General features: G+C 43.9%; 1 protein-coding gene across 1 annotated transcript in view; it reads right to left on the bottom strand.

Annotated features, from left to right (window-relative positions):
* Positions 1-7,171: 7,171 nt before the first annotated feature.
* Positions 7,172-26,985, bottom strand: part of LOC142767797 (uncharacterized) — a 44,085-nt gene continuing 24,271 nt past the window's right edge. The window contains exon 5 of the mRNA XM_075870041.1: positions 7,172-7,297. Coding sequence (XP_075726156.1) covers positions 7,172-7,297 — 126 coding nt within the window. The remainder of the gene's footprint in view (positions 7,298-26,985) is intronic.

Consider the following 26,985-nt stretch of genomic DNA (forward strand, 5'->3'; position numbering starts at 1 on the left):
CACCCCCACCCCTGAACTTTTATCTACACAGGTCTGGTCTGGCACAGTCTCCCCTATGCCACCACTGCAACGAGAGTGAATCCCTTCACAATTTCCTCTTAACATGCAGGTTATACACAAACCAACGGAGGAGATTGTTAGAAGAACCTCTCCGTAGATTGGCTCTAAATTGGCTCTAAATTTATCCCTTCCGGTGGTCCTCTCCTTTGGAGTAACTGAAAAGGAATTTAGCCACAAGAATGTTTGCGAGGCCGTATGCAATTTTCTAAAGGCAACAAAAAGATTAGAATGTTAAGCTGAGGCATAAGTTCGCTTTATTTCAAATCATATTAGCCTGTTCGTTGTTTTTAATACCTCAGTTTTATTTCTAATCTATCGTTTTCCAATTGGTTCTTCGTTTAAACATTGTTATCTAAATAATCAGTATGGTAAAAAAAACTCCACTTCACAAATGAGGCACCATCCATTTCATGGCCGATCCTCGTGGTTGGTTGCGCCAGGACTCCGATGAACAACCAACCAACCAACTACCTACGCTAGACAAGATAAATTGATTGCTAAGTTTATCGAAATCCAGCATACTTTTCAAAAAAGATTAGTCACCTTGTTTTAGGGGCGAAGCTCCTGGCGCCGTGGTTGTACGTCCTGTGTTTGTAGTTGTAGCCATCTCTCGCTTAGTCCTTAGAATGTCCGCTCGATGGCAGTACTTGTATATGATGAATGTATGATGAAAAGATGCGAGAAGGCGGTAATTGGAGTGTTCACTAGATGGACAGGACAGACAGACGGACAGAGGGACAGATGGATGGACAGACTCGCGGACGGAAGCATGATTAAATGAACGGACTGACGAACCCCCCTCATCATCATTCACTCTGTGGTTATGCTGACCTCTTTTATTTATTGAAACAAATTGAATTGTAAGGATATCAGTATCAAGCATGTTCATTACACATTAACGTCCCCATAACGTCTCAAAGACCTCGGTATACACAATCATTATGAGTAGTTATGCGCAGCGGTGCTCATTTCTCAACGGGAGAGGCTTAACCTAACCACTACGGGGAGAAGATTGCTACGCCGTGTATGTTACATAGCTCGTGTTCAGTATGCGGAGGAGCAACTACAGTTCATGAATAAACAGCTGCGTGAAAAGGTTCTATTATCCCTTATCCCAAAAAACATGAGCACCCGATATCACAAAGGTCGTAGGAGTGCACGAGGTCACAAGGTACAGTGGCAATACGGGAACAATCGGGACACTGTGTACACAGATGTGACCCTATGCGGCACGAACAGGCACGCGCTCGCAGTCGTAGGAGCGGCCCCGGTCAAGGCCTTTTGACTTGCGCCACGGCACGAGCCACGTCCACGAATAACGCTGAGGCTTTAGCTATCGCGCTTGCTATTAAAGCAAAGGATATTCTGGGACGATCGTTCCTTGTTCTCACCGATTCCATGGTCGCTTGTGGACTCTTTCTCGCGGAAAGACTACCACACACCACCATTCGCCTAATAGGACCGTACCTAACGCAGGACCATGCTATCATCTTGTGCCCGGGTCACGCAGGACTTGATAGCAAAGCGAGAGCGCACGGCGCAGCTCGTGCTTTAACCAACCGAGCAGCCTACCACTCCGACGACAGCCCCTTTTTCCGCGAGATATCCTTGAAAACCAACGGCTTGAGCGACGAAGGTGCTGTGTACCACACACAGTTTTACCCGACTGAAATTCTTATGACTGGCGCCGTATACAAGCAAACAGATATCCAAATCTTTCGTTGAAGCATGCCATTCACCCTGCGATGTACAGCCATAGTTGTCCGTGGTGCGAAGGCAGGCGCACTTTCACCCACATAACGTGGGATTCTCGGAATAGGCCAACCGAAGTTAACTCGCCGCAAATAGCCGCCAAAATTTTCGCAATGGAGAAGTGGGAGACTTAGCTCGCCAGCGACGATCTGGGAGTGCAACTAGCGCTCCTCGACCAGGCGCAGCTGGCCACTAGAGCCAGTGGAGCCCTGGAATAGGGGCCCCACCCACAAGCTCCTCGTATCTTTTTTCCTTGTTTTTTTTTCAAATAATCGTTTGATGTATATCATTACACATTATTCTTTATTAATATTCCCTTTTTCTTATGAGTTAATCTAACAAGTGTTTTTAAAAACATCTTTTGATTAACATTTGGACATCACGAAAAATTCCTTTTATATCGGAAGGAGTCACTCGTTTCAGGCCCATCTCCCTTTATTTGTGACGCCAAGATGAAATGAACAATCAATCAATCAATCAATTAGGAACCTTAATTCAAAAAAATAAAATATGGTTAGAATTTTTATTCACTCAAAAACTTTGTCCCTCCCTCCTTTTTCTAATCATTTTCTTTGTCATAAATCTTACCAAAACAAATATCTCAACAATAATGGCAGATCCCACGTACAGTGGGAATCGATAAAATGCGAAGCACGAATGAGAAATGTGGATATGTCACTTTAAAATGAGCACAACGTTATGAGGTGTAGGTAAATGATGTCGTACAATATTTCCGTGTCATGATTATCATGTTTGAATGTGTTGTTTACCTTTGTCATCTATTCAAATGACATGATACCAAGCTCAGTATATGTGGAGGTAGCGAAACTGTCACTAGCACGCTGTGACCGTAATAGGTTGTCCTGTTCTTACATGACACGCGTGTCAGGATTATCATATTTGCACCAGCCATGTATTTCGTCATCCGTTGACGTCATGTGACACTAAATTTGGTATATCTGGTGCTGGCAAAACAGCCGCGAGTGCGTCATGAAGGGCCCAATTTACTTCAGTGTAGCGTTGATGCGCGCGCACGCTGGGCGCAGTGACGCCACGCTGGAAAAACGCGAACATTCTAAGTCTGACGCCAGGCGCGACCAGCGTCCGTCAGCGCATCCCGACGGCAGCAGTGGGAAACGCAACATGCTTCATTTTCCGCCGATGAGTGACAAAGACAACACTGCGTCTTTCTCTTTTCGTGACGGAGGGACGCAGGACGTGGTGAAACGCGCCGGCGTCAATGGCGCAGTGCGGCGCACGCCTGCCAGTATAAGGCAGGACCGGCGTGACGCGACGAAATAAACGCCGGCGAGCACGCGCACCGCATCACATCGAAAAATATTGGTGCCTTGACTGTGGCATGTAGTCATATTCTCACATGACACGCATCTCATGCTTATCACGTTTGCACCAGCTACATAACTTCGTCATCCATTGGCGTCACGTAATACCAAACTGGGCATATGCGAAGCTAGCGAAACGGCCGCGAGCGCATCATCAGTGTGACATGTAGTGATGTTGTTACATGACATGCACTTTATGCTTATCATGTTCGCACCAGTATCATACCTTCTTCATCTTTTCACGCCCCGTAATACCAAATTTAGTATAAGTGAAACTAGCGAAACGGCCGCCGGCGCATCATGAGCGTGGCAAGTAGTCATTTGGTTACATGACACGCATGTCATTATTTTCATGCTAGGGTCTTTTCACTTGTGTTCGCCATGCACTCATGCCAAACCATACCAGTTTGGCAACCTTCCATGTGAACGAAACCACCGCAAAAAATGAAAGACCATGTAAAGTACATCATGATATCACATGACATACGTATCATGAATTTCATGTTAATATAAGTCGTATATGTTCTTCATTGAGTCACATTATGTCATACCAAGTTTTGTATTGATACAATTATCGAAACGGCCAGGAGAGCTAAAAATCGTAGATGGTTAGATAGATTGATAGATACGCTCAAAGTCGCTGATCTTCACTAAGAAATGCTTCGGATTCAAAACAAATCACGCACACAGTCATCATACATACAAGCTCACATTGATCACCCCAATAATGTTTGGATCCAATCTTGTCCCACTAAATGTTTTTGTGACTTATTCATGCCCAGAACATGTGCTAGTTAAAATGACTATCCCCGTACCATCGTTGAGACACGTTATTGTAAAGATGAGGAAGTACTCCGGTGCAAAGGCAGCAGCAGAGGTGAAGCCACGACTGGCACCCTGAACGACGCGAAAGAGAGAAACAGCTTTGTTGAAACACAGAGAGAGCACAACAAGTTTCTTGACTCCGTGGACATCACTTGAAGACATAGTCGATGCTCTGGACCACGAACTCAACGGCGAGCGGCGTTCCGGAACATCAAACGGGCATCCTAGAAGACTACCAGAAAATGGAACATTGATGGTGTCCGTGTCAAACTCTCATTCTCTCCGAATATCAAGAAATGGAGCCTTGATGGCATCCTTGTCAAGTTCCCGTCCTTTCCGAATATTAAGAAATGCAGCCTTGATGACGTCCTTGTGGGCGTTGCTCTTGCTTAGATGGTCGATACTCGGGTTGCTACCACCGAACGGATCTGTTGAGTTGGTCCTGGACGCGATGTAACTGCGTACTTCTTCGGCATTACGTTTCATCAGGGCGAAGTTGCAGAACAAGTAGCCCAGGACGCAGGCACAGCCCAGGGTGGCTACGCCGAGCACGGCCACGATCACGTAGAGGTCACGGCGGTTGACGAAGACGTCGGGGATGCTTACCCCCGTCTCCAGTTCCGACCCCATAGTGGCCACTCCTGGCCACGCCCAGTGAGCCCAGGGGCGCCGCGAAGCACTGAACGGCCCCGCGTCGAATGGGGAAGGAGCCAGGGGCTGTGGCAGCCGTCCTCGCGATCGTCCCGCAGTCGAATGCCTCGTCATCGTTCTGGCTCCTCCAGTCCTTCTTCTCCTTCTTCTGTTCTTCTCGTGGATCTTGCCCAATGTAGAGGATTGGCCAAGTGTTAGGTGAAGTTTTTTTTTAAGTGTTTCTTCGCAATACTTCTGGTATGATCTAGGAATAGCTACTAAACAAACTTAATTACGGAATTTGAGTATTTAAATGATTAGGAAATGAAGAATTTAGCTGAACATTCTTTAGTCTGACTGATAAAATTCTTCTTTGGCGTAATAAACATCCCTGTGACTGTAGCCCAGAGTAGAGGCGCCAACTGAAAGAACAACTGAATCGGATATTTTTAGACCAAAGTTTTGAGAAGGTGGTGATGTGAACCTTTTCCTCAATGACACGTGCCGGCGACAATAGAGAACGTAATGACTCATTCTTTCCTCCTCCTTCTCCTTACAGAAGATACAGGGAGAAGACAGCGCTTAATTTGCTCTATGCAGGTACAAGTTGAGGGAGGTAACCCGGCAGCGAAGTATGGTTGTTGCCACTTCCGTTATTCTTGACCACGATGAGCTCAGGCCTCTGCTGTGCTCTCGATGCTCTGCCTCTGCGCTGGAGTACTTCCTCTTTTTAAGATGTTATTGTTATTGGAGGATCTACTTGACTATATATATATACATATATATATATATATGTATATATATATATATATAGTCAAGTAGATCAAGTAGATATATATATATATATATATATATATATATATATATATATATATATATATATATATATATATATATATATATATATATATATTCAGTTGGAGTTTAGACAAGACTAGTTTATTTTCCAAGAAAAACAGGCTTCGAAGGTGAAAACCAAATGGGGCGTGGCTGCGTATCTTCTGCGGCCCTCCGGAGATAACGTGAGGCATGTTGGCCGCGTCTGCGCCGTGCGCTTCGGCATACGAATTGGTATGCGAACACAAATAAAATTATCGCGATCACCGGCGTCATCGCCCGCTACAACACAAATCAAGCAGAAACATTCACGTGCATGTGCATCTATAAATATCGAAGCTCCTGCTAAGTTAAATATACATAATCCAACGTTTCCATTGCAAACACAAAAGCATGCTTGATACAGGATTTCCGAAAGCCGTTATTGTGAAAATAGTAAGGAAATATTGAAAGCATATTTTACCGCTACCTCATACTTCTAGTCACACCGATCATTCTTTTAAAGTCATCCCTATCTTTGCCCGTACTAAAATAAATAGAAAATTGGCCTTTACATTTACCGATAATGGAAAAGAATGTATTACCTTCCAGGATTGCTACAATGACAGAGCTTTCTTTGTTTAATTCAGCATTACTAACCTATTTGCAGCTCTGTTATTTTCATTTATATTTGCTTTATCTGATGTTTACTCTTGTTTTTCTGCTTGCCTTGTCACTACGTTTTATGAATTTCTGTACTATATATATGGCATTGTATTAACCTGCAATTATTCATTCTCTGTACAAATTGTACTCTGTTTATGTTTCCTCCTCTATGTAATGCCCCTATTGGGCATTTAGGGTAGTTGAATAATTAAATAATTAAAAATGATAGTACGTCAGAACATTTCATTTCAAAGCAAAAAAAATCCGCGCACATGTGCGTTCACCGCTGGAACACTCTGAAAGAGTGCTGCGTAGTACGTAGACATCTTCGTATGTGGCGGTTCTAGGAAGGCTAATAGAAGTGAGCCGCAAAATGTCACGCTAACCAGCGCCCGTGACTTCAGCTCATTTTATTAATAGGGCCTTTCTTCTACCCTAACAACTATGGTTGCACTTGCCTGGGGATTCCACTTCGTTTTTCCGTTCAAGATTCAACTTTTCCATTTACTAGGCCGAATGAATGATATGCATAGCACAACGTGGACAACTGAACTTTTAACGCGATAGCGTTAGAGAGCTCGTGTCACAGAAATTCTGCGGTGTTGGCACCGTTCGTTGTCAGCGAAAAATCGTCCGTGAGCAAAAAATTGAGAAAGAAGCAAATAAGTGAGGAATAAAATTCGCAGCTCCATTGAGTATCGTGCTCAGGCTGTAAGCGGGGCAAGCAGGTGTCCTACCACGAAGCCACAATGTTACTTGCAGTTACTTCGGGAAAAAACACTACCTAAATGTCGTGTAGTGGAAGGAGTCTCGTTAACGCATTTTGTTTGAAAGTGTGACGAGAAAAACGAGGCCAACCGGCGATTTGTAGGGACGTTTGGGAAGCCATCCCACTACGTCGAAAATGACCGGAAAAGTGCAGCCATTGCCGCTAAAAACACACAGCAATTTTCAAGCAGCTCTAAAGATGGACAACTATATAAATCTAGCGGAAAACATATCACGCGTTTTCAGAGGCATTGATTAAGCTAACATCTAACGCTAGATAATATTCTGCCATCTGAACTAGCGGCTTTCCTCTAGCCCGCTTCTCTTCCACCGCAAGTGAACTCAGTGGACTTGTTCTTGCGTAATGGTATCTCCTCAGTTCCTGTGTCTTTGGCGCCCACAAATAGGGCCCCCATCGAATGAAGAATCTGGAAGTACTACAGGCAGAGATGTGAGCAGAGACACAGCTCATTTCAAAGTATCTCAGAGGTTCAACAGCCTGGCAATGGTGGTATCCTCTGCTTGTCGTTAGACCAGCTCTGTGTTCAAGACCTCCTGAAGTATTCTATGTTCGCCTCCTATCCGCTGAGCGCATTCATCTCTTCTAACTTAGCATGCATGAAAGAGCTTGTGGGAAGCCTAGACATTAATTTGACTCTATCAAATGTATTGGAGATGTCCGCGGTGGCTTGTGCAACTTCATTTACAGGTGCACCCATGTGGTTGAAAAGACCAAAGGCCCCACGGAGTTGGTGATTACAACATTTGCTAGATGGAGTCGACCAACAAAAAATAAGGCGTGGCCCCTTACCTACCTTGTTGAACCGCTTTCTCTTCGACCACTGCTGTGCGTAAAATGCTCAGGCTATGGTCACACGGGGAAAGGCTGTAGGTACACTCTCAGATGCTGCATGTGCGGGGATACTCACAATGACAGTGAGTGCCAAAGCCAAGAAAAAAAAGTTGTTTATGCAATGGAGCGCACAGTGCTGAAAATCCAAACTGATTTGCTGAGGTGCGAGAAATCCAAATTCTCGAAATCGTAGATCGGAGATGCTGCTCCAGAAAAGAGGCCTTAGCTGAAATTCAGACTAGAAGTCATGTTTATGCTGGGGTAGCTTTCTGTCATTCTGTCAAACTACGTCGACGGATGAATCTTTGTCCCAATTCCTAGCGGAAGTGGCCGAACGAGCAAAAAAGAAGGCTATGGAGCCCTTTGCTGCAAGCATTTGTGATGATACGTCTGAAATTTCGACCAACAAAATGGCTCGCACATTTGGAACGCCGCCAAATATTATATTCTTGCAGACTGCTGAGCTTCCACGACCGAATAATGAAGGAAATACGGCAACCACGCCACCTGATTTGGTCCACGCAGGACACTCTCTAGATGGACACCAGAACCAAAAAATGGTGTATATAAAAAATTGATGAGTCCGATGACAAGGATTTTGCCTCTAGACCACTAAAACCCATTAGGTCTCCTCTGTCAAAGAACACAAGCTCGCCATAGCATGCTAAAAGCAAAAAAGCACTTATAAGACAAAGCGACCGCCTCAAAGACAGATTTTTTTTTAAAATTCATTTTGAATAAAGGAGTCGTTGAGTCAATGTTTCATCGGAAGTGTAGATTATTTACTTTTCAATAACTAATTTAGTAAAGTTGTTTTCCTAATTCATTCTTGTTATAATCACATAATAGGAGAAATGGCTCTCTGTAGATAAACGGTTTCATTTAACCAAGTACCATTCGTTAAGACTAGACCACACGTCGAGAGGTGGAAGACTAACAGCTTTTACCTCTAACAGAATCATTTAAAGGCAAAAATCTTGTACAAGTATATGTGCCCAGAATGCGAGTTGTTTTGCAATAGACGTCACATTACCCAGCCGCCGATGTTTCTCTTTAGTTAATGCGTACTTACTCGATGGTGTACAGGACACCAGACGATTGGATAGTGCAATGAGATCATGGTGTGAAGAAAAATTGTAGTGGGCGGTTTTAACTCTCAATACACGTGTTGATTTTGAAAACTGATCGGTGTAGAAAACGTTTGTGGGAGTGGGCAACAGATTATAACTTTTCGTGCTTAAACGCCAGAACCCAACATTTATTCGCAATCGATGTCGATCAAACTAAGATTTAGATTACGCATGTTTGAATATTTCTAGCTAGTCCTGGACAGCGCTAGACTGTGCTAAAAGCAGTGATTATCTTTTTATACGTTTTGATTTTTTTGCCCGAGAACGCCTGCTTGCTCTGAGGCCAGACGCTATGCGAATTACAGAAAATATAAACATGATCTGAAATCAGAATTTTCTGCTTCCTACGACACGGTTAACGATTAAAAAACAATGAAGTTAAACGCAAATATTAAAAATGTTTATAAACAAGCTGAATTTTCTGTTGAATCGGCCAGGAGGGTGCCTTCGAGTCTTTGGTGGAACGAGGATTCCGCACAAGATCACCGCCATTGCCAGGCAACTTGGAAATAGCTCATTCACAAATAATCTCCCAAAAACTGGTCTCCTATAAATCTATGGCAGCTAGTTTTAAAGGGCCACTCACCAGACCCCATACCAAATTTTAGTTAGACAGTGGAAGTTCTTGTGTGTCCAATGAGAAAAATTTCGCTACAAAAATATTTTGAGTCGGTTCATCACGAGTGGAGAAAAAAGGTTTTTTTTGCAGCGGCGCGAAACGAAGATGAGAGGATGTGAGCTGGAGACCCTTGCTGCTTATCCGCATAGCCATCGCAAGCCAAATCTCTTCCACCCCCCTTCGCCGGCATCCGACCAAGAGGTGACGTGCGCAAGATGGGCCCAAACAGGTCCAACAAACGAGCACGCGAGCGGCGTTGCTTTATTGGCCAGCGTTATTTTGTGGTCTTCTGCCTGTTTCTGCGGGATCGTTTGAAAACGCTGGCTTAGACGCGGTAGAATCGATGAGCACAATGAGTACGCGAACGCGTAGGAGCGTTTCATGGTGGTCGTCTGCTTCATGTGCTGACCGCGGTGACACGAATGCATGCGAAACGCCGACACATTAGCCCCGCATCTCGTTGCAATTCACCGGAGAAAAACGGAAAAGACGCTTACATTCCCTTAGTGTGGCTCATTATTTATCTAGGGTTTTATTCATCTTTTCAAGCAACAAATTACGTGAACAACGCATATTATGTTAAATAATTTTCGCCATATCACGTGCCACTGTCTGCAACGTCACAGCAGAGCCGTATACGTAGCGGACCAAAGTCACTGCATTGCCGTGTACATAGGGTCATTCATACGCGCAAGTCATGCCCTAATCCTCTAGGCATGCGCCCGCAGAGGGGAGGGGTACCAGCGTTCATCTTAAAATTTGACCCAGTTCCGCGGCGCGTAGCAATGCAAATTTTCGCAGAGCATGAACGCCTCGTCTACGCATTGCGCTTGTCAGCTCAAGACTTTGAAACCTGATGAGTGGCCCTTTAATAAACGCATAGCCGCTAGAGAGAAAGAGGAACAGGGTCACAGACTTGACGACTTCCTTTCAAAACTAAAAAATAAAAAAGCACTGTTTTGATACATAAGAAGAAGAAAAATGCGGCCATAACCAGTAATTTTGTATTTTACAGCCAAAAGTACAAGTATACTTGAACATGCAGAAAGATGGCTGCAGTCAAATTCAATGATTTTAAAGGTAAATAAGAGTGCTCACTTAACGTTTTCTATAGCCAGTTCTATTTCACTTTTCATTACATACAATGATGAACCTATTCCGCAAGTAGACTCTCCTAAATATTTGTGTGTGTTGTACACAGGAAAATTTGACTGGAGTCTACATATAGTATACATTTTGGCTAAGGATTAACGGGTTTTACGCTTACTGCAAAAAATGAGTAATCTCGAATTTGGCGTGGGTAGATACTTCATGTTAATGTTGCACAAAATTTATATACGCGCAATATTAGAATTCGGATGTGTGTTGCTTTGACGAGGACCGGCGTACAAAACAAAGCCGTTCTGTCTCTTGAAGCGGGGGGTTTTCGTTTGTGTCTGGGGCTCCCTATTTTTCCAGCAATATTGATATTTATTAAAAAGCGCGTCTGCCTACATTAATTTGTCGAATCCGTTTCTTAACAGTACAAACCTTCCTAAAACTTTACAGGTTGCCAGTGAAAAGAGATGAATAAACTTTCATCAGTGACCCAGATTCTTTCTTTCTGACTCATTGGCCACGTTTTCATACACCACAAATAATCTATGTACAAAAGAAACTTACAAGTGTAGATCTCAACATTAAAAAGGTATATGCATCTCATAACTCAAACCACATTCTTATTATAGAATATAATGAGATGTTTCCTCAACATTCTAAATTTCAATCTTGCAAATTCTCAGAGAACAGGTTAGCAGATTTTTCGATACATACAGAGACACGTAACATCATAGCTACCGATGCTTCCGTCAGTGAGGAGAGGGAGGCGTAAGAATATTCTCCCAATCCCTTGGCTGACAATTTGCCGTGAGGCTACCTGATTTCACTCCGGTTTTTGAAGCGGAGCTTATGGCAGTCGTCTTGGCACTGAGAAAAGTGCCGATGGATAAGAACAGGGTAGTAATAGCTATTGATTCGCTCTTAGTATGCGCAGTTCTTACAGCTTCTGATACTCTTGCGATCACGACATTATGACCTTCAGTTCCGTCTTAGGTGTACCTGTAATTAGTATGAAACCTAGCTCACTGTGGATTAACACAAATAAAATGACCGACGCCTTAGCCTGCTCATCGCTAGATCTCCCAATAGTTCAGGTTCTCCCAATCGTAAAATACTTCACCGCATTCAGGTATGCGATAACTATTCACACAGATAAGATGAAGACAATAATCATGTCGACAGAATATAATCACGTAAGCTATCCATGGAAGACACAGCGGAGCAAATCTCGGCAATCAGAAGTGTCGATCACCAGATTTTGATATTGTTTCCCCCCAATAAACTTTTACTTGTACAGAGCTGGTCTGACGATGCCACTCCTCGGCCAATTCTGTGGAGATTTGGGAAATATTGCACACTACTTTTTTGTATTGTTCAAGATATTCTCATAATAAAGCTTCACTTTTATTTTACTCCTCATGCAAAAATAGGCTTGAGCTTATCGTGGGAAATTGTTTAGGTTCGTTGCCTCAAGCTTGGAATATTACCACAGGGATGCCTCTCATGCCGTGTGTAATTTCATTATAGCTACTCAATGAGGATTGTTTACTCTGGTATTTATATATTCATTTCAATTGGTTAAAAGCAAACTAAGTTTTCCTAATTGTTCCCTGCAGGGTCATATGGAAGTCTGAAATACTAGCTGTAAAACATAAAACTTGTATTTAAACTGAATATTTCAAGTAATATTGCAAATTGCCTGCTTTATTTTTGGTTTTTAATTACATATCTTACCTGAAATATCATTCATCAGTTTTAACGTCACATTCTTGACCAATCCCCTAAAGTGGGTGCGTGCCATTTATCGAAGTAAACAAACTTTTCCTGCGATCTAAAAAAGTGTATTCATTTGTGGTCTTTTGCATGCAAGTCGATTCCTCTTCGACAAACTGGTGGAGCTGCTGGGTGGTCTTCATGCTTGGCACGCCTTCGCGGAACAAACAATCGAGCCCAGGAATCGCTACCACGCATCAACACATTGGTGCACTGTTTCAGTCACCGTCTGCTACGCCTGGCGCCCGAGCTCAATCCACAGCGAGAAATTGCCAGCAATCAGTTGCCTCTGTCAGCCAGCATGGCCACTGCAGCTACATCCCACATGACACTTCATAATCCTATATTTGTGACTGTTTTCATGGTGAGGCTCATAAAGACGCCAAAGGCTGCCTGGGTCAGTTCGAACGCTGTGTGAAGTACAACCATTGGGCCACCCCAAAGGACAAGATTTCGAACGTCTACTTCCGCCTGAAAAACAACTCCCAGACGTGGTACATGAGCAGAGAAAAAACTTGGCTACGTGGGATGACTTCAGCAACCAGCTGCTAGACATCCCGACACCTCGACAGACAGGAGAATGTGCAACGTCTCTTGGAAGCTCGAATTCAAAAACCAGACGAGAGCGTTGCTGTGTTCGCCGAAGGCATGACCTGTCGTTTCAGCAGCGCAGATCCTAAGATTCCGGAAGACATGCAGCTACGGTATCTCATGCGAGACGTGAAGGAGTAACTGTATGCAGGGTTTGTGAGGAATCCACCAACCACAGGAGCTAAGTTCACGAAAGAAGGCACAGCGATTGAACGGGTCCTACCACGACGGTAACACCAGCGAAACCTGGTCACCTTTGTAGCGAGTAGTCTAGCCGCGGCTACGAAAGCCTCTGCGACAACTACAGGCCTCTCCTAGAAGTCATCCGGGAGATTCTAAGGAAGGAGCTTTAGCAGTTTGGAATAATTCTAGCAACTGAACCGACGCTGGCATTGTCTATTATCGCCGATGTTGTCCGGGATGAATTCCGTCAGGCTTTCTCTTCATCCGGCTAAGCTGATGTGTGATGACATCTTACTTACGCCGATGCAGTCGGACACCTTGTCCTCGCACGTTCGGAACAATTAGTGGACCATCACCAACCCAGCTCTCAGCGCCAGCGACATTGCTAACCTCGCTTATCTCGCCGACGAGACTGCCGTATGGCCATCTTGTGAACCTCACAACGTGGTTCAGCAGTAAATACCCGCTGGCCTTCCGGCGTCGGGAAACCGTTTTGTGGCATTACCAACAGTTTTTTGCCCGTTTTGTGCGTATCCTATTGCCATATACACAGCTCACTAGGGAAGATATCCCCTTCAAGTGGAGCGAAAACAAGGAGCAGGAGTTTCACGAGCTTTGCCCGCGCATGCAAACAACCTATCACTCTTGCCAACTTCGATGTAGATGTGGCAACAAAACTACATAAAGACACTAGTAATATGGGTTGGGAGCACTGCTCGTACAGTTGCAGGACGACAACAATATGGTCATCGCCTACGCCAGCAGGACGTTTTCCAAGCAGAAGTTAACTACACTACGACGAAGAAAGAATGTCTTGCAATGGTATGGGCATCCTGAAGCTTCGCCCATATTTGTACGGGTGCCCATTCACCATTATGAGCATTCATCACTCGCTCTTTTCGTTAGTTAACATGAGATAGATCTGGCCAGCTTGCTAGCTGGAATAATCGGCGCGAAGGGTTTGACTTCAATGTTGCCAAGTAGGGAAAACGACACATCAATGCCCACTGTCCTTTTTGGTCTCGGTGTCACGACGACCACACAGCCTCTTTAGTAACGGCGGACACTGCCGCCTTTTCTCAGCAGCAGCGGGACGACGCTTAACTGGTACCTTCCATAAATTACATAGAAGGACGAATGAATAGTGTGCTTAGGTTATTTTCGAAAAGGTAGGCGTGACGCCCTTTATAAGAAAGTTTCCACCCAGTGGCAGCAGCTACTTGCTCGTCTTTCCTTCTTCGCTTCAACATTATATATGGCAAGCTTGCCATTAAAAACCATCCGCTTATCGCTAGACAACATAGGAGCATTGGTGAAGATTAGGTAAAAAGGTACTCGCCAAAACTTGCCGCCAAAAGTTGCCGGGGTTGGCAAAACTTCCGTTCAGAAATGTCTTGATTGCCAGCGTTCAAGCCACCATACAGCAAACCAGCCGGCCTGCTGCAGCCTGTGCGAGTGCCGACGGCACCATTCGCATGAACTGCCATGGATTTTTTTCATTACATTCCCAAAGTCTGCCACTGGAAACAAGTGGAGAATCGTTACCACTGATGACACAACCCGATACACGGAGACAGGGGCTCTGCTACGGGCAACGGCAGCTGAAGCGGCAGAAGTTTTCATCGCAGCCATCGTTTGAAGACACGGTGCTGCCACAATAGTTATCAAGGGCAAAGGTACTGTGTTCATAGCTGAGCTTTTGCACAGCATTTTCCATCTAAGTGGTACAGCCCACAGGAAGACAATGGCGTATCATACCCAACCAAATGGACACTCCGAATGTTTCATCAAGACCCTGGCTGACATGATAAGCATGTATGTAGATATATAACACAAGAACTGAGAGACATTTTGCCCTACGTCACGTTCGCGTACAACACGGATCGTCAGGAAACCTCTCAGAAGACACCCTTCAGTCTCGTTTACGAATGTGAAGTTACAACTTTAAACGCGATGTTGCCCCATGAAAATGATGTCAATGAGATGAACGCTGAAGAGTTTACCCAGCGAGCAGAAGAACTCAGACAACTGAAGAGGTTGCGAATCATCTAACAGTAAGATGTTTATGCCAAACAATACAGCTTCCAGCACAGAACCATCTCATACAACGTGGGTGAGAATCTGTGAGTCTGGGCACCTATTCCTTGGCGTGGGCTCTCCGAAAAGCTGTTGCGAAGATACGCCAGATTCTACGCTGTTCTGCGACGCATCAGTGACGTCAACAACGAGGTTGTTCGGGACTGCAATCACTGTTTCAAGTCCCGCAGAAATTCACCAGAATCTATCCACAATTTTCAAATAAAGCCCTACTTCCAGTCAATAACCGTGCAGTTTTGGTTTTACGATGCTTCCGGGGCGTTCACCCTCGGGACGATGTTTTAAAGAGTAAGAGTAAGATTGCTTTAGTTACAGTAGGGACATTGCAAAACTCACTGCAGAGACAAGAGCTAAAGGCAATTAGCCCGACAAAGGCCCCTGTCTCTCTGCAGTTCATACTAGGCTTCGTTATGGGCTGAGACAGAAACAGACAAAACTCAATAGATTGGTTTCATTGAAATTGTATAGAGGTTGCTTGCCAGATTACATACGTAATTCACGCAAAAACTAAGTTAAGATGTTTACATAGCACATTTGAAAAATTTAATGTCACTCATAAGGAGATTCATAGCCAAGTGAAATTGACAAAAGAATTGAAACACCGTGAAACACAAAGTACATACGGTCACACCAATAAATATCTGTAAATAATACAATAAAATTAGAAGTTATTGATTGATTTCAGGATTAGTCCAGGCATGAAACTCTACTCATTAGTTTTGATAATGTGTACTAGCAGTTAGTAACAAGTTTTTCGATTGTTTCTTAAAGGCTGCTTTGCTAGCCTTAAAGTTCAGTTTATTTGCGAGGGTATTAATCACGCGAGATGCTTGGTACGCGATACTGTGTTTTTCATAATTGGTTCTTGTTCTAGGTGCTCGTTTTTTTCTGTTGTCGCAATTAGTAGTGTAACGTTTCGGTACAAGATTCCGCTCGTATGTCGTCCTTTTTAATTCGCTGCGGCAATTTCAACGCGAAATGTTTGATCAATAATGAAGCAGTTCGCAGGCCCCATATGTTACCTCTCTATTTTTTTAAACAAGGCAGTATTTTTTTGTATGAGTCTAAGCTAAGGATTATTTGTTTTGTGATGTTTTTGACCAAACTAGCATATCATAGGTCCCTTTGGAGTGGAAAAGAACGTAACACAATTATTTTTAACCTTAGTGGAATCAAAAGCATTGTTCTAAAAAATCAACCGACCATTCGTGCCAGTGGGGTAATTAAGTGGTTGGCATAAGTGTTTATATTTAGTCCTTCCTGAAACCGCATGCAAAGATATTATGGTTCCCTAACACGCGCAATGCCATTTCCTTCAGACTTTACAGTTGTGTTGCTGATAAGTTTGTTTAAAGGCCGGAATATCATATAGTTTTTTTTTATTCAAGCGCGGTTCATTCTGCTTTAACCGAATCAAAAGATGACTTGGTTATGTACGCTTACTTCGAGTGATAATAAATTGTCTGATGTAAAGAGCACATTCGTATCATCAGCGTAGACAATAAGTTAAGAAAAAATAAGTATATTGATTTAATCATTTAGATAAGCAAAGAACAATTCTGGCCCCAGTATGGACTCGTGGGGCACTTCTTCGTTTTATGTGATTGTTGTAGATATTCTATTGTTGATTTGTACAAACTGGTAGTGATCTTCCAAGTAACTCTTCAACAATTGTAATGCTACAGCATGCACCTCATACCTTGGTTATTTATTAAACAATAGTCTGAATTGTATGAAGTCAAGCGCCTCCTGAAGATCGAGCAAAATCCCAAGCGTGTATTTTTTATTTGCATATTTTTCTTGACCTTATCTTTAACATACAGCAACGCTTGTTCACTCTATATATTTTAAAAAACTATACTGACTTTTAATATTATTTGATGCTTAAGAAAAAAGGATGCTAGTCTATCCAAAATCACCCCATCAAAAATTTTCGACACTGTTTAAAGCACAAATATAGGGCAATGGTTCGCCAAAATATTTATATCAGCAACTTTATCTACTGCAGTCACTTTTGGCACATTTAACTGCTCAGGAAATACGCCATTAGTGAGGGTGAGGTTCATAATATAAGCCAACATGTCAGAAATGAGTGGTGACCTCCATTCAAGCTCGACAGAACGCATTTTGTCGATTCTTGATGCGACATTAGTTTTAAGGTTACCGGCTAGGTTTTCTACCTCCGCCGAATCTGTGGGTAGAAGAAAAATACAATGAGGCATAGTAAACTTATGAGTGGTTGGAGCACTATCCCTATTTACATCCGTTGAAACAAAGCAGCCCGCATTTATGAAGTGTTCATTCACAACATTTATCGCCCTTTCACCACTGTATGTCTGACCATCGATTGCTAAGTCGTGTGTCCCATATCGTCCCTTGTTTCTGTTCATAAGCCCATTTATGACCTCTCATATTTCCTCCGATCATTGTGGATTCTTTCAAAAAGTTTTCATAGTAGCTCAATCTAGCTTTACGTAATTGTGAATTTTGGATGTTTCTGTATTTCATATATTCACTTAAGGCATCTGCGTTCCGCGAACGAATTAAGTCATGGTACAACCTATTCTTTTCTTGAATGCATCGGTGAAGATAACAATTTATTCAAGGCTTTCTACATTTTTTTGTTTCTATCATGTGAGTGCTTCTGTAGTTGAAATGCTGCATCATGCTTAGAACTAAACAGACGCAGGAAGGTGTTATAAGCTCTATCAAGGGGGAATAATGCTGCGCGTTTGTGCCAGTAGCAGAGACAAAGCAGCAGCAAGAGTGTCCTTCGCCGAGCACAAAGACAAAGAAGATGTCGCATTCTTTTCCTGTGATCGATAAAGCGTCGTGTGCTCGTCGATCACGCATTGCCACAATATGACAGCAATTTTCCCACGTCAAACTTCCTACTCCAGCTATGTTTTTACAGAGACATTCATTCTCCCCTCTCTAAAAGCCAGAAAGTCATCCAGACTTTCTCGCGACCATCGTATGCGAGAATCTGCCACGTTTCTAATATCAAAGCCTCACTCATACGCTCCGACAAGCTCCAGTACAGCTTTTATTCCTTGAACGATAGAAGCTTGGAATTCCTAGTCCAGATGTGTCTGTTTGTTAGCAATTACGTAGTTCCCAGATGCCTGTCCATAAATACTAACTTTTTGTTTTTTCATTTCTTTTTTGCCACTCCTGCAATTGCAATAAACTCATCAAGGCGACTTTATGTAAAAACAAAAAATGAACAACTCTAAATTTTACTAGAGTTCTCAATTGAGACTTGAATTTAAAACGTCGGATAGAATGAACAAACTTCGACAAAACTCAACATTTGTATACTGTCTTCAATTCTTTCCAGTGCATTTTTTCTGTCTCTACCCTAAAAAAGTTATTGATCGTTTGTTCTTGTATGGCTGGAACACTTTCATAAACAACGTAAACAACATAAACAACATTATTAAATGGGTTGAATGCTTTCTGACTAATCGCACTCAGTTTGTAACAACTAATGACTATAACTCACCTATTTCTAAAGTAACATCCGGCGTACCCCAAGGTTGCGTATTAGGCCCTTTACTTTTCCTTATATATATTAATGATCTCCCCGACAGCATTAACTCCACTATAAGGCTATTTGCAGACGATTGTGTAATTTACCGCGAAATAAACAATGAATCAGATAACCAATTTCTACAGTCAGACCTTGACACTGTCTCAACCTGGTGCAATAAATGGCTTATGACTCTCAACTCTAACAAATCTAAATGCATGTCAATAACCCGGCGATCTATTTCTCCCCCCTGTACCTACAGAATTAACGCAGTTCCCCTCCAGCATGTCTCTTCATATAAGTACCTAGGCGTTTACATTACCAACAATCTATCTTGGCATACGCATGTTACCTACATCTGTAATAACGCTAACCGAACGCTAGGATACTTACGCCGCAACTTTTCTCGCGCTCCGCTGTCCCTCAAAATTCTATTATACCGATCACTATTTCGCCCAAAGCTTGAGTACGCGTCCGCTATATGGGATCCCGTGCAGCAAACTTTATTCAACGTTACAGAATCTGTTCAGAACCGCTCAGCTCGGTTCATTTGTTCTAATTATTCCCGTACTGCTAGCATATCAGAAATGAAATCTAACCTTGACCTGCCCAATTTAACTGTCCGGAGAAAACTGGTGCGACTGCATTTTTTCATAAGATATTTTTTCACAATCCATCATTGAAGCGAGACCTCATTTCACAACCGTCATACCACTCATCGCGCATTAATCACCAGCATAAGGTTGCCACTCCGTTTTGCCGCACCAAATTCTTTTCAGCAGCCTTCTTACCGAAAACAGCCGCCGATTGGAACCACCTTCCCTCTTCCGTTGTAACAATAACAGACCCTTTGTTATTCAAGATTGCAATTTCTCAGCAATGTTTGTAACTATACGCAGTTTCCATTATCTATATTTGTCTTGTATGTGCTGTGCTTGAATTCTTACTTATACATTTTTAGTTGATTTATGTTGCCTTCGTGATTTGCGCATCTGACACTTGTTTCTTTCTTTTTTTTTGTCTTTTTTTCTTGTGTGTTATAAAATGTTGTACCCACCCCCTCTGTAATGCCCTACGGGCCCTGAGGGTATTCTAATAAATAAATAAATAAATAAACGTATTTTACTGCGCCGTTATAAAATCTACTAGCTCATGAAGATTACTTTGCTCCTTATTCAATGATTTTCGCCAGGATTGTCTTTTTATATTCATTACATCGATTAAGAATTCTCGCTTGAGCACGCAGAATTTTGAAACTATTATTTCGCGAGGACCACTATTTCTGGTTCTCAAACGACATCAATGTTTTCTGTTCTCAGGCAAGAGTAGTTCTAAGAAAGCGTACGACAATATAGGGACCACAATTACACCCTTTTCTAATGGATCGTAGGTTTCGCTTCCCAAAACTGCGATATGATTATCAGAGACGTCATAGTGGAGGGCTCCGGCTATATTGACTGTTTGGTGTACTTCAACATGCACTGAAATTCACAATACATAGGCCTACGACATATCATCTTCATAAAAATGTGACTGCCGAGGCCAAGACTGAACCCGTGAGCTTTGAATCAGCAGCGAAGTGCCATTATCACTACACCATCACAGCTGACAGCAAGAGAAGTTTGGAGTCTTTTCAGCAAAGGTTGAAGCAAACTCAAAATCTTTCGTTATCATAAATGTCCCATTTTGCTCTGTCCTACTTAACACCACTTCATCGTCTGACTTAATTGCAAAAAAATGTCAACAAAAGCATCGCTCTTAAAGTTTGCATATACACCTAACACGAACATTACTTGAAACTTCATGTAAACCTAAATTTTAAACCTGCAGCTATGCAACAAGAACGAATGTGTGTGGTTTTTCTGGCAAACGCAACCTTCTTTCGACTGCTTCTTTTTATCGCAACAAAAAATGCATGCATGCACAACTTCTGGATGTTCTCGGCATTGCGCTAATTATGCATATGAAGCTCAAATCACTAACATCGCTGCAGGTCCTGTATACGGTCTGAAAGCAGCGCTTCCGTTGCCTACCTGTGTCTTTCAGCACACTGGGTGGCGCTGCAAACGCATTGCATTGTCTCCCAGTGTACTGCAGTGTGCTGCGAAGCACTAGAAGGCATTTTACAGTATGTCGCAGTGATCTGAAAGACAGTGAAAATGCTGTACCGTATGGCTCTTTAATTTACGACGCACTGGTAGTCACTGGTCATGCTGTACAGTGCTTTCCGTGGCACTGGGAGCACTCGCGGTACATTGCAAAAACCTGGGCGTGCTGGAGGACTTTGCATAAGGTTTGATGTTCAAACGCAATTTTTTCGAGTGCAACAGTTATCGAGTATGTAGAAAATACTTTGAAACTCAGTGTCCTACGTACAGGGACTGTTCAAAAGTTTCTGGAATATTTCTTTAGTGGCGAAGTTCCATATGGCGTGGCTTGTGCGTTCCTCGTTGTCGTTGTGCACAACCACTAGTGGGAAATACCCGAGAGAGCGGGTATGTACCACAGGGGAGACTGGTTAGTGTCACAGGGGAAGGATAGAGACGATTGGATGGATGGGTGGATAGATAAATGAATGCACAGCCGGACGCATAGACGGACGGATGGATGGCCGGACGTACGAACGAACGCAGGGATGGACGCATGGGTGGACGTATGGATGCAAAGATGCACGGACGGACGCACCAACGGACGGACGGAAGCAACAAGAAACGGACGATTTCAAGGCGGATCACCCCACTTATCATTCCCTCCATAGATACGCTGTTTTTTTATGTAGCAGTGAATGCTGCGTGGTGGTGAGGCCCTTTGGGCGCAGCAGTTAGTGGGAATAAGCTTTCAAACAAGTACTGCTTAGGTTGCGTGCGGACGGTTGTAGAGGAGGGTCATACCAGTGCACACAGGTACCCTCATGAGGAAGAAAACGTTTCAAGTTCGTTTTTTTTTTGCAGCGTTGACGATGACCACTAGGAAGGTCTGTTGAAATTATAAACTAACGACTCGCTGAAAGAACTGCGTGAAGGTACTGATAAAGAATCGAGCCTAAGTATTCAGACGACCACAAAAAAGTCAGGGATAACAAAAATATTTGCCCTTAGTGGCCCTACAAGAATAAGAAAGAAGCAGAAAGAAAGAGCATCGCTCACAACTTAGATACTTGTAGGTGAACTGCACAAAAAACACAGCATATGCACAGAGTGAATGATGATGAGGAGGAGGAGAAAACTTTATTTATCCCAAGAGAGAAAGGTATGGTGGGGGAGTGTCAGAGGAGCCTACCCAGCGTAGGTCTCCGCTACCACTCTTGGCCCAATCCAAGATCTCGTCCTGGACCTCGGGCGCCGAGCTGCACATAGCAGCCTCCCACTGCTCCTTACTATTAATGTGTAGAGATTTATGTGGTGGGTTCCGAGTACACCCCCACATGATATCGTCTAGGTTAGCTCTTTGTTGACAGAAAATACACAAATGGGAGGGGTATATCGCAGGGTGTATAAGATGGCGAAAAGATGGGGTAGGAAACGTACACGTCTATAACTGGCTCCATAGTATTTCATATTAGCGCAAAGCTCCATGATGTAAGGGGGGTATATAGTGCGCTGTAGGCGGTAGTGATTTGTTATATCGTGGAAGGTCAAAAGACAATCTTTCGCGCTGAAAAAGGCCGCGTGGTCTAAGGCGCCATCAGAGGCCAGTGCTCGGCCGGGTAATTTCTCGAGCACAGGTATGAGCCGCCTCATTGCCACTCAACCCCGCATGCGCGGGCATCCATATGAGAGCAACGTCTTGTGTGGGAGGATGTTTCTTAAGAATTGAAAGGGCAGTTGATGAGATGCGACCTGCGCTGAAGTTGCGTAGGGCAGTTTTAGAGTCACTTACAATCGTAGTGATATTGGGGATGGATAGACCTAAAGTGATGGCAGCCTCCTCTGCTTCCTCCGAATAGTTGACAGTGACGGATGCCGTTGTGAGCGCCTTGCCGTTATTGTCGACAGCAGAGAGGGCATAGGATTAGGAGGATGGGTGTTCTGCCGCATCGACATAGAGCACGTCATTGGCTCCATGCAATTTTTTCTGAAGAGCTTTTGTTCTTTGAATTCTACGCTTAATGTGATATGTTGGTTGCATGTTTTTTGGAAGGGGCAGTATGAGTAATTGTTTGTTTATCTTTAGGGGAATGTTGTATTTTGCATTGGTGAGTGCGGTGAAGTTAATTCGGATAGACGATTAAATGTGGCGACCTGCGCTAGTGGTCGCGAGCCTTGCGTATTGAGCTGTTAAATGGGCTTCACGGATTTCACGTAGGGTAATTATGACTCCTGTTTGGTGGAGTAGTGCGTTAGAGGTAGTAATTGTGGTGCCTAGTGCGTATTTGTAAACTCTGCGGAGAAGGAAGTTGACCGATTCCTCCTCTGCTAATTTAAAGTGAAGGTAAAGGAGGGTATATGTGATTTTATTAATCACAAAAGCTTGTATTTTACGAAGTAGCTCTGACTCTAGGAGCCCTCCATTTTCTCCTGAGATTCTTTCTATCATTCTCAGGGTGTTTTCAACGGTATTGCGTAAATCTTCGAGTTTCTGGGGATTAAGTCGGTTGGTTCGGATAAATAAACCTAGCACACGAATGCGTGATACTCTAGGAAGGAGGCATTCATTTATGTGAACTTTGATCATTGGAGCGTGTTTATTCCGACGATGAGCTGGTAGAAGGAGTAACTCTGATTTACTCGGGGTACAATAGAGATTCATCTGAGATGTTAGTGCTGTTATTATATCTACAGCTGTTTGTAGGGTGTCTTGATTGCGTCTATCTGAGCCTCCTTTCACCCATAAGGTGATATCATCGGATATAGATGGAGAAGTTCAAGTCAGCGAAACGTTGAAGAACGTTGGGTATAGGTAGCATAGCCAGGTTAAAAAGGATTGGAGAAAGCACTGTCCCTTGAGGTGTTCTGAATCTGCCTAGTGTATAGGGCGAGTAATCTTCTGGTCCTAATGTTAATGTAGCTGTGAGGTCTTCGAGGAAGCTTTTGAAGTAAGAGTACATTTTAGCGCCACAATAAATGCGGTTGAGCCAACATATATAGCTGAGTGGGCTACGATATTGAATGCTCCATGTATGTCCAGACCAAGGATTGCCTGAGTATCCTCGCTCTGGTTAGGAGTTATAATGTCGTGTTGAAGGCGAAGCATCGCATCTTGCGCTGAAAGTGAGGCCCTAAAACCAATCATTTCTGGAGGCAGTAGTCCATTATCCTCCACGTGTCTCTGGAGGCGTGCAAGTCCAACATGCTCTATAGTCTTTCCGAGACACGATGTTAAGGAAATGGGCCTCAGATTTTATACCAAGGTAGCTTTGTTCGGTTTAGGTATAAATATAACTCTGGCATCTTTCCACGAAGGTGGAAGGGTGCCCGTGTGAAAACCGTCGTTAAAGTACTCAGTCAAAGCTTTAATAGAAATAGAGTCAAGATTTCTAAGTAATTTGTTGTTAATGCGGTCTGGGCCTGAAGCCGACGTGGTACGGAGTGTTGCGAGGGCGTGCTTAACTTCCCCTTCTGTTATCGGCGCATCTAATGACTCATTTGGTTTCCCTGTGTAAGAGGTTAAAGAATCCTTACGTAATTGAGGTAAATGCAACGTGCGGAGGTTATCGAAGAGCTATCCTAAATGGTCACTGTGCTCGTGTAACTGTTCAGTGATAGCGTGAGAGTGTCGTGCGCGAGAAGTGCTGGGGTCTAGCAGATGTCTAAGAAGATGCCACGTTCGTTTATTACTGAGGTGGTCATGCATTCCTTCGCAAAGCTGAACCCATTGTTGTGTCACCAGTTGAATCGTGTATCGCTCGATTTGTTGGTCTAGCTTCGCTCTCCTAATGCGGAGTTTCCTGTTGTGGTGCTGGTGTTTTCGCCGTCGCAAAAGTGAGTGTTTTGCTTCCCACATATGGAGAAGCTTGGAGTCGAGAGTAGTTATTGGGGTGTCGGGGGGTAGAGGTCTCGTGTGAATTTTAACATCTTTTTCAAGCTGTTGAGTCCACTCGCTAAGGTCTGCAATACGTGAAAGAGCGGTGCTATTGCGGGTCTCTCTAAATTTGTCCCATTTTGTGAGCATCAGTGGTTTAGGTGCAATGGGCTTGTGTTTTAGTTGTAAAGTATTGCTAATAATGTAATGATCACTGCCAAGATAAGTTTATGTCTTAGTCCAAACTATTGTGGGGGCAATATGAGTGAGGGTAAAATCGTGGGATGTATCTTTGTTCCCACTGTTCCCCAAACGAGTAGGCTCCTCCGGGTCGTTGTGCAGCGTAAAACGATGTGCCTGAATATGGGACCAGAGGGCTCTACCTTTCGGTGTACATGCGGTGTAGCCCCACGCTGGGTGGGAGGCGTTTAAATCCCCCACTATGAGGAGGGTGTGTTTGCCTGCCGAGGCTGTAGCTCGGGCAAATAGGGAATCGAAGCAGTGTCTTTGTTCTTGTGGTCTACTATATACGTTAAGAATGAATAATAATGGCGAGTAAAGTTTTTCAGGTAGTATTTGAAGAAAGTCGTGCTCAATGTCGATGTCAGCAAATTTTGAATAGGTAACTGTAATGTCTTCTAAGTTAAGACAGCAGTGTTTGGTTTTGTATCAGCCGGGTTTTGATGCGTTCTATAACCTGGCAGCTGCACTACATCATTTGTTTCTTGTAACGCAATGATTGGGGTAGGGGTAGTTTGTGATTTGATGTACTGCAGGAGATTTCCCTTTTTTCGCCGAAACCCCCTGCCATTCCATTGCCACACGCAAAGTTCAGTGCGGTTACGAGGAGCCATTTTCGCTAAGTTGTTTGGCTTAGGTTGGGCGAGCTCTGGATGGTTAGCGTGGACTGTGTCGATCCACTGCGTGACTCTATCAAGGGTTTGTTGCATCGGTAACATGGCTTGTTGTATCGAGGCCACGGAATCGTGTAGCTTCTGCAAGGAAGCTGTAGAGAAGGTAATAAAATTGTCTAGCCTTCTCTAGTCCGCTTCGACTTGGTCTACTCGCTCATCGATTGACAACGTGGGAGTCCAGACTTTTCGTTTTTGCGCAGGTGGTTGAGTGGGGTGCCTAGCTATAGGGGTGGTTGAGAGTGAAGCTGCTGCTAGTGAGATAGGTGTAGGGGTGAAAGATGAGGCGGGGAGGTGGGTGGAGGTGGATGGTTGTTTGAGGGACTGACGCTCTAGGCGTAGTTTTGCATTTTCTGCCCTTAATTTAGCCATTTGAATTTAGCCTTTTGAATGGAGCTTTGAGGGGAGGCTACATCAGCCCAGCTCACCTCGTGTCCAGGGCCAGTGCGAGGGCTGGGGTCTTGATGAATGCTTTTGTTGTGGCTTCGGCTGCGGCTGCGGCTTTTCGGCTTTGCTGTCTTGTGATACTGGGTGAGCATCCTCTAGGAGCGTTCTTGAAAGAGGGGCTTGGGTCAAGGAATGGAGCTGCATCCTGCTGGAAAGTTGAGGGTGCGTGCTTTGGTTTGGGCTTGTAGAGCTGTGGGCACTGGGGCGAGCCGGTGGGGTGGTCACTGTTGCAAACCATACGCTTAGGTTCACATTCGTGATCAAGAAGTGGGTTCGGAATGCCACACATTGGACATAAAGGCTGAGGGCTGCCTGGGCATACGTCTGGTCTGTGGCCAAGTTTGCGGCAGAGATTACAGGCATCCGTCTTATGACGATAGAGTACGCATCTGGTGATGCCACCCTGATAACTTATGTAGAAAGGCACGCGCGTACCTCTGAAGGTGACCAAGATGGACGTTGTGGAACCTATGCGACGTCCGGTCAGAATGAGGCCTAGTCTGTCATAGTCCAACAGACTTCACAAGATTGTTTCAGATGTGTGTTCTATAGGAATATTACGGATGACCCCTCAGCAGGTATTCGATGGATCGGTAATGTGGCGGACCACTTCAAAGCTGCACTCGTCCATCTTGATGAAATTGATACGGTGGTATGCTTCGGTGCGTGCCGAGTCCAGTGTGCTTATGAGCAGAATGTTGCTTACAGAGTTGTTCGGTATTGGTCATGTAGGGAGCTTGTGAGCGCTGCCGCTTTTAGGACGGAATGTATGAGCTTCAGAAGTTGAGTGTCAGCACAGCTGAGGCCTCCACGTATTCGCAGAACTATTTTGTAGTCATCCGCTGGAAGTGGAGGGGGTCTGGGGGCAGTGCGACAAGTCGATGGGAGAGCTTTCTGTGACTCTTCTTGCGAAATGTTGATGTCAGGCGT

This window comes from Rhipicephalus microplus, chromosome 7, assembly GCF_043290135.1.
Source record: "Rhipicephalus microplus isolate Deutch F79 chromosome 7, USDA_Rmic, whole genome shotgun sequence".
Classification (NCBI taxonomy): domain Eukaryota; kingdom Metazoa; phylum Arthropoda; class Arachnida; order Ixodida; family Ixodidae; genus Rhipicephalus; species Rhipicephalus microplus.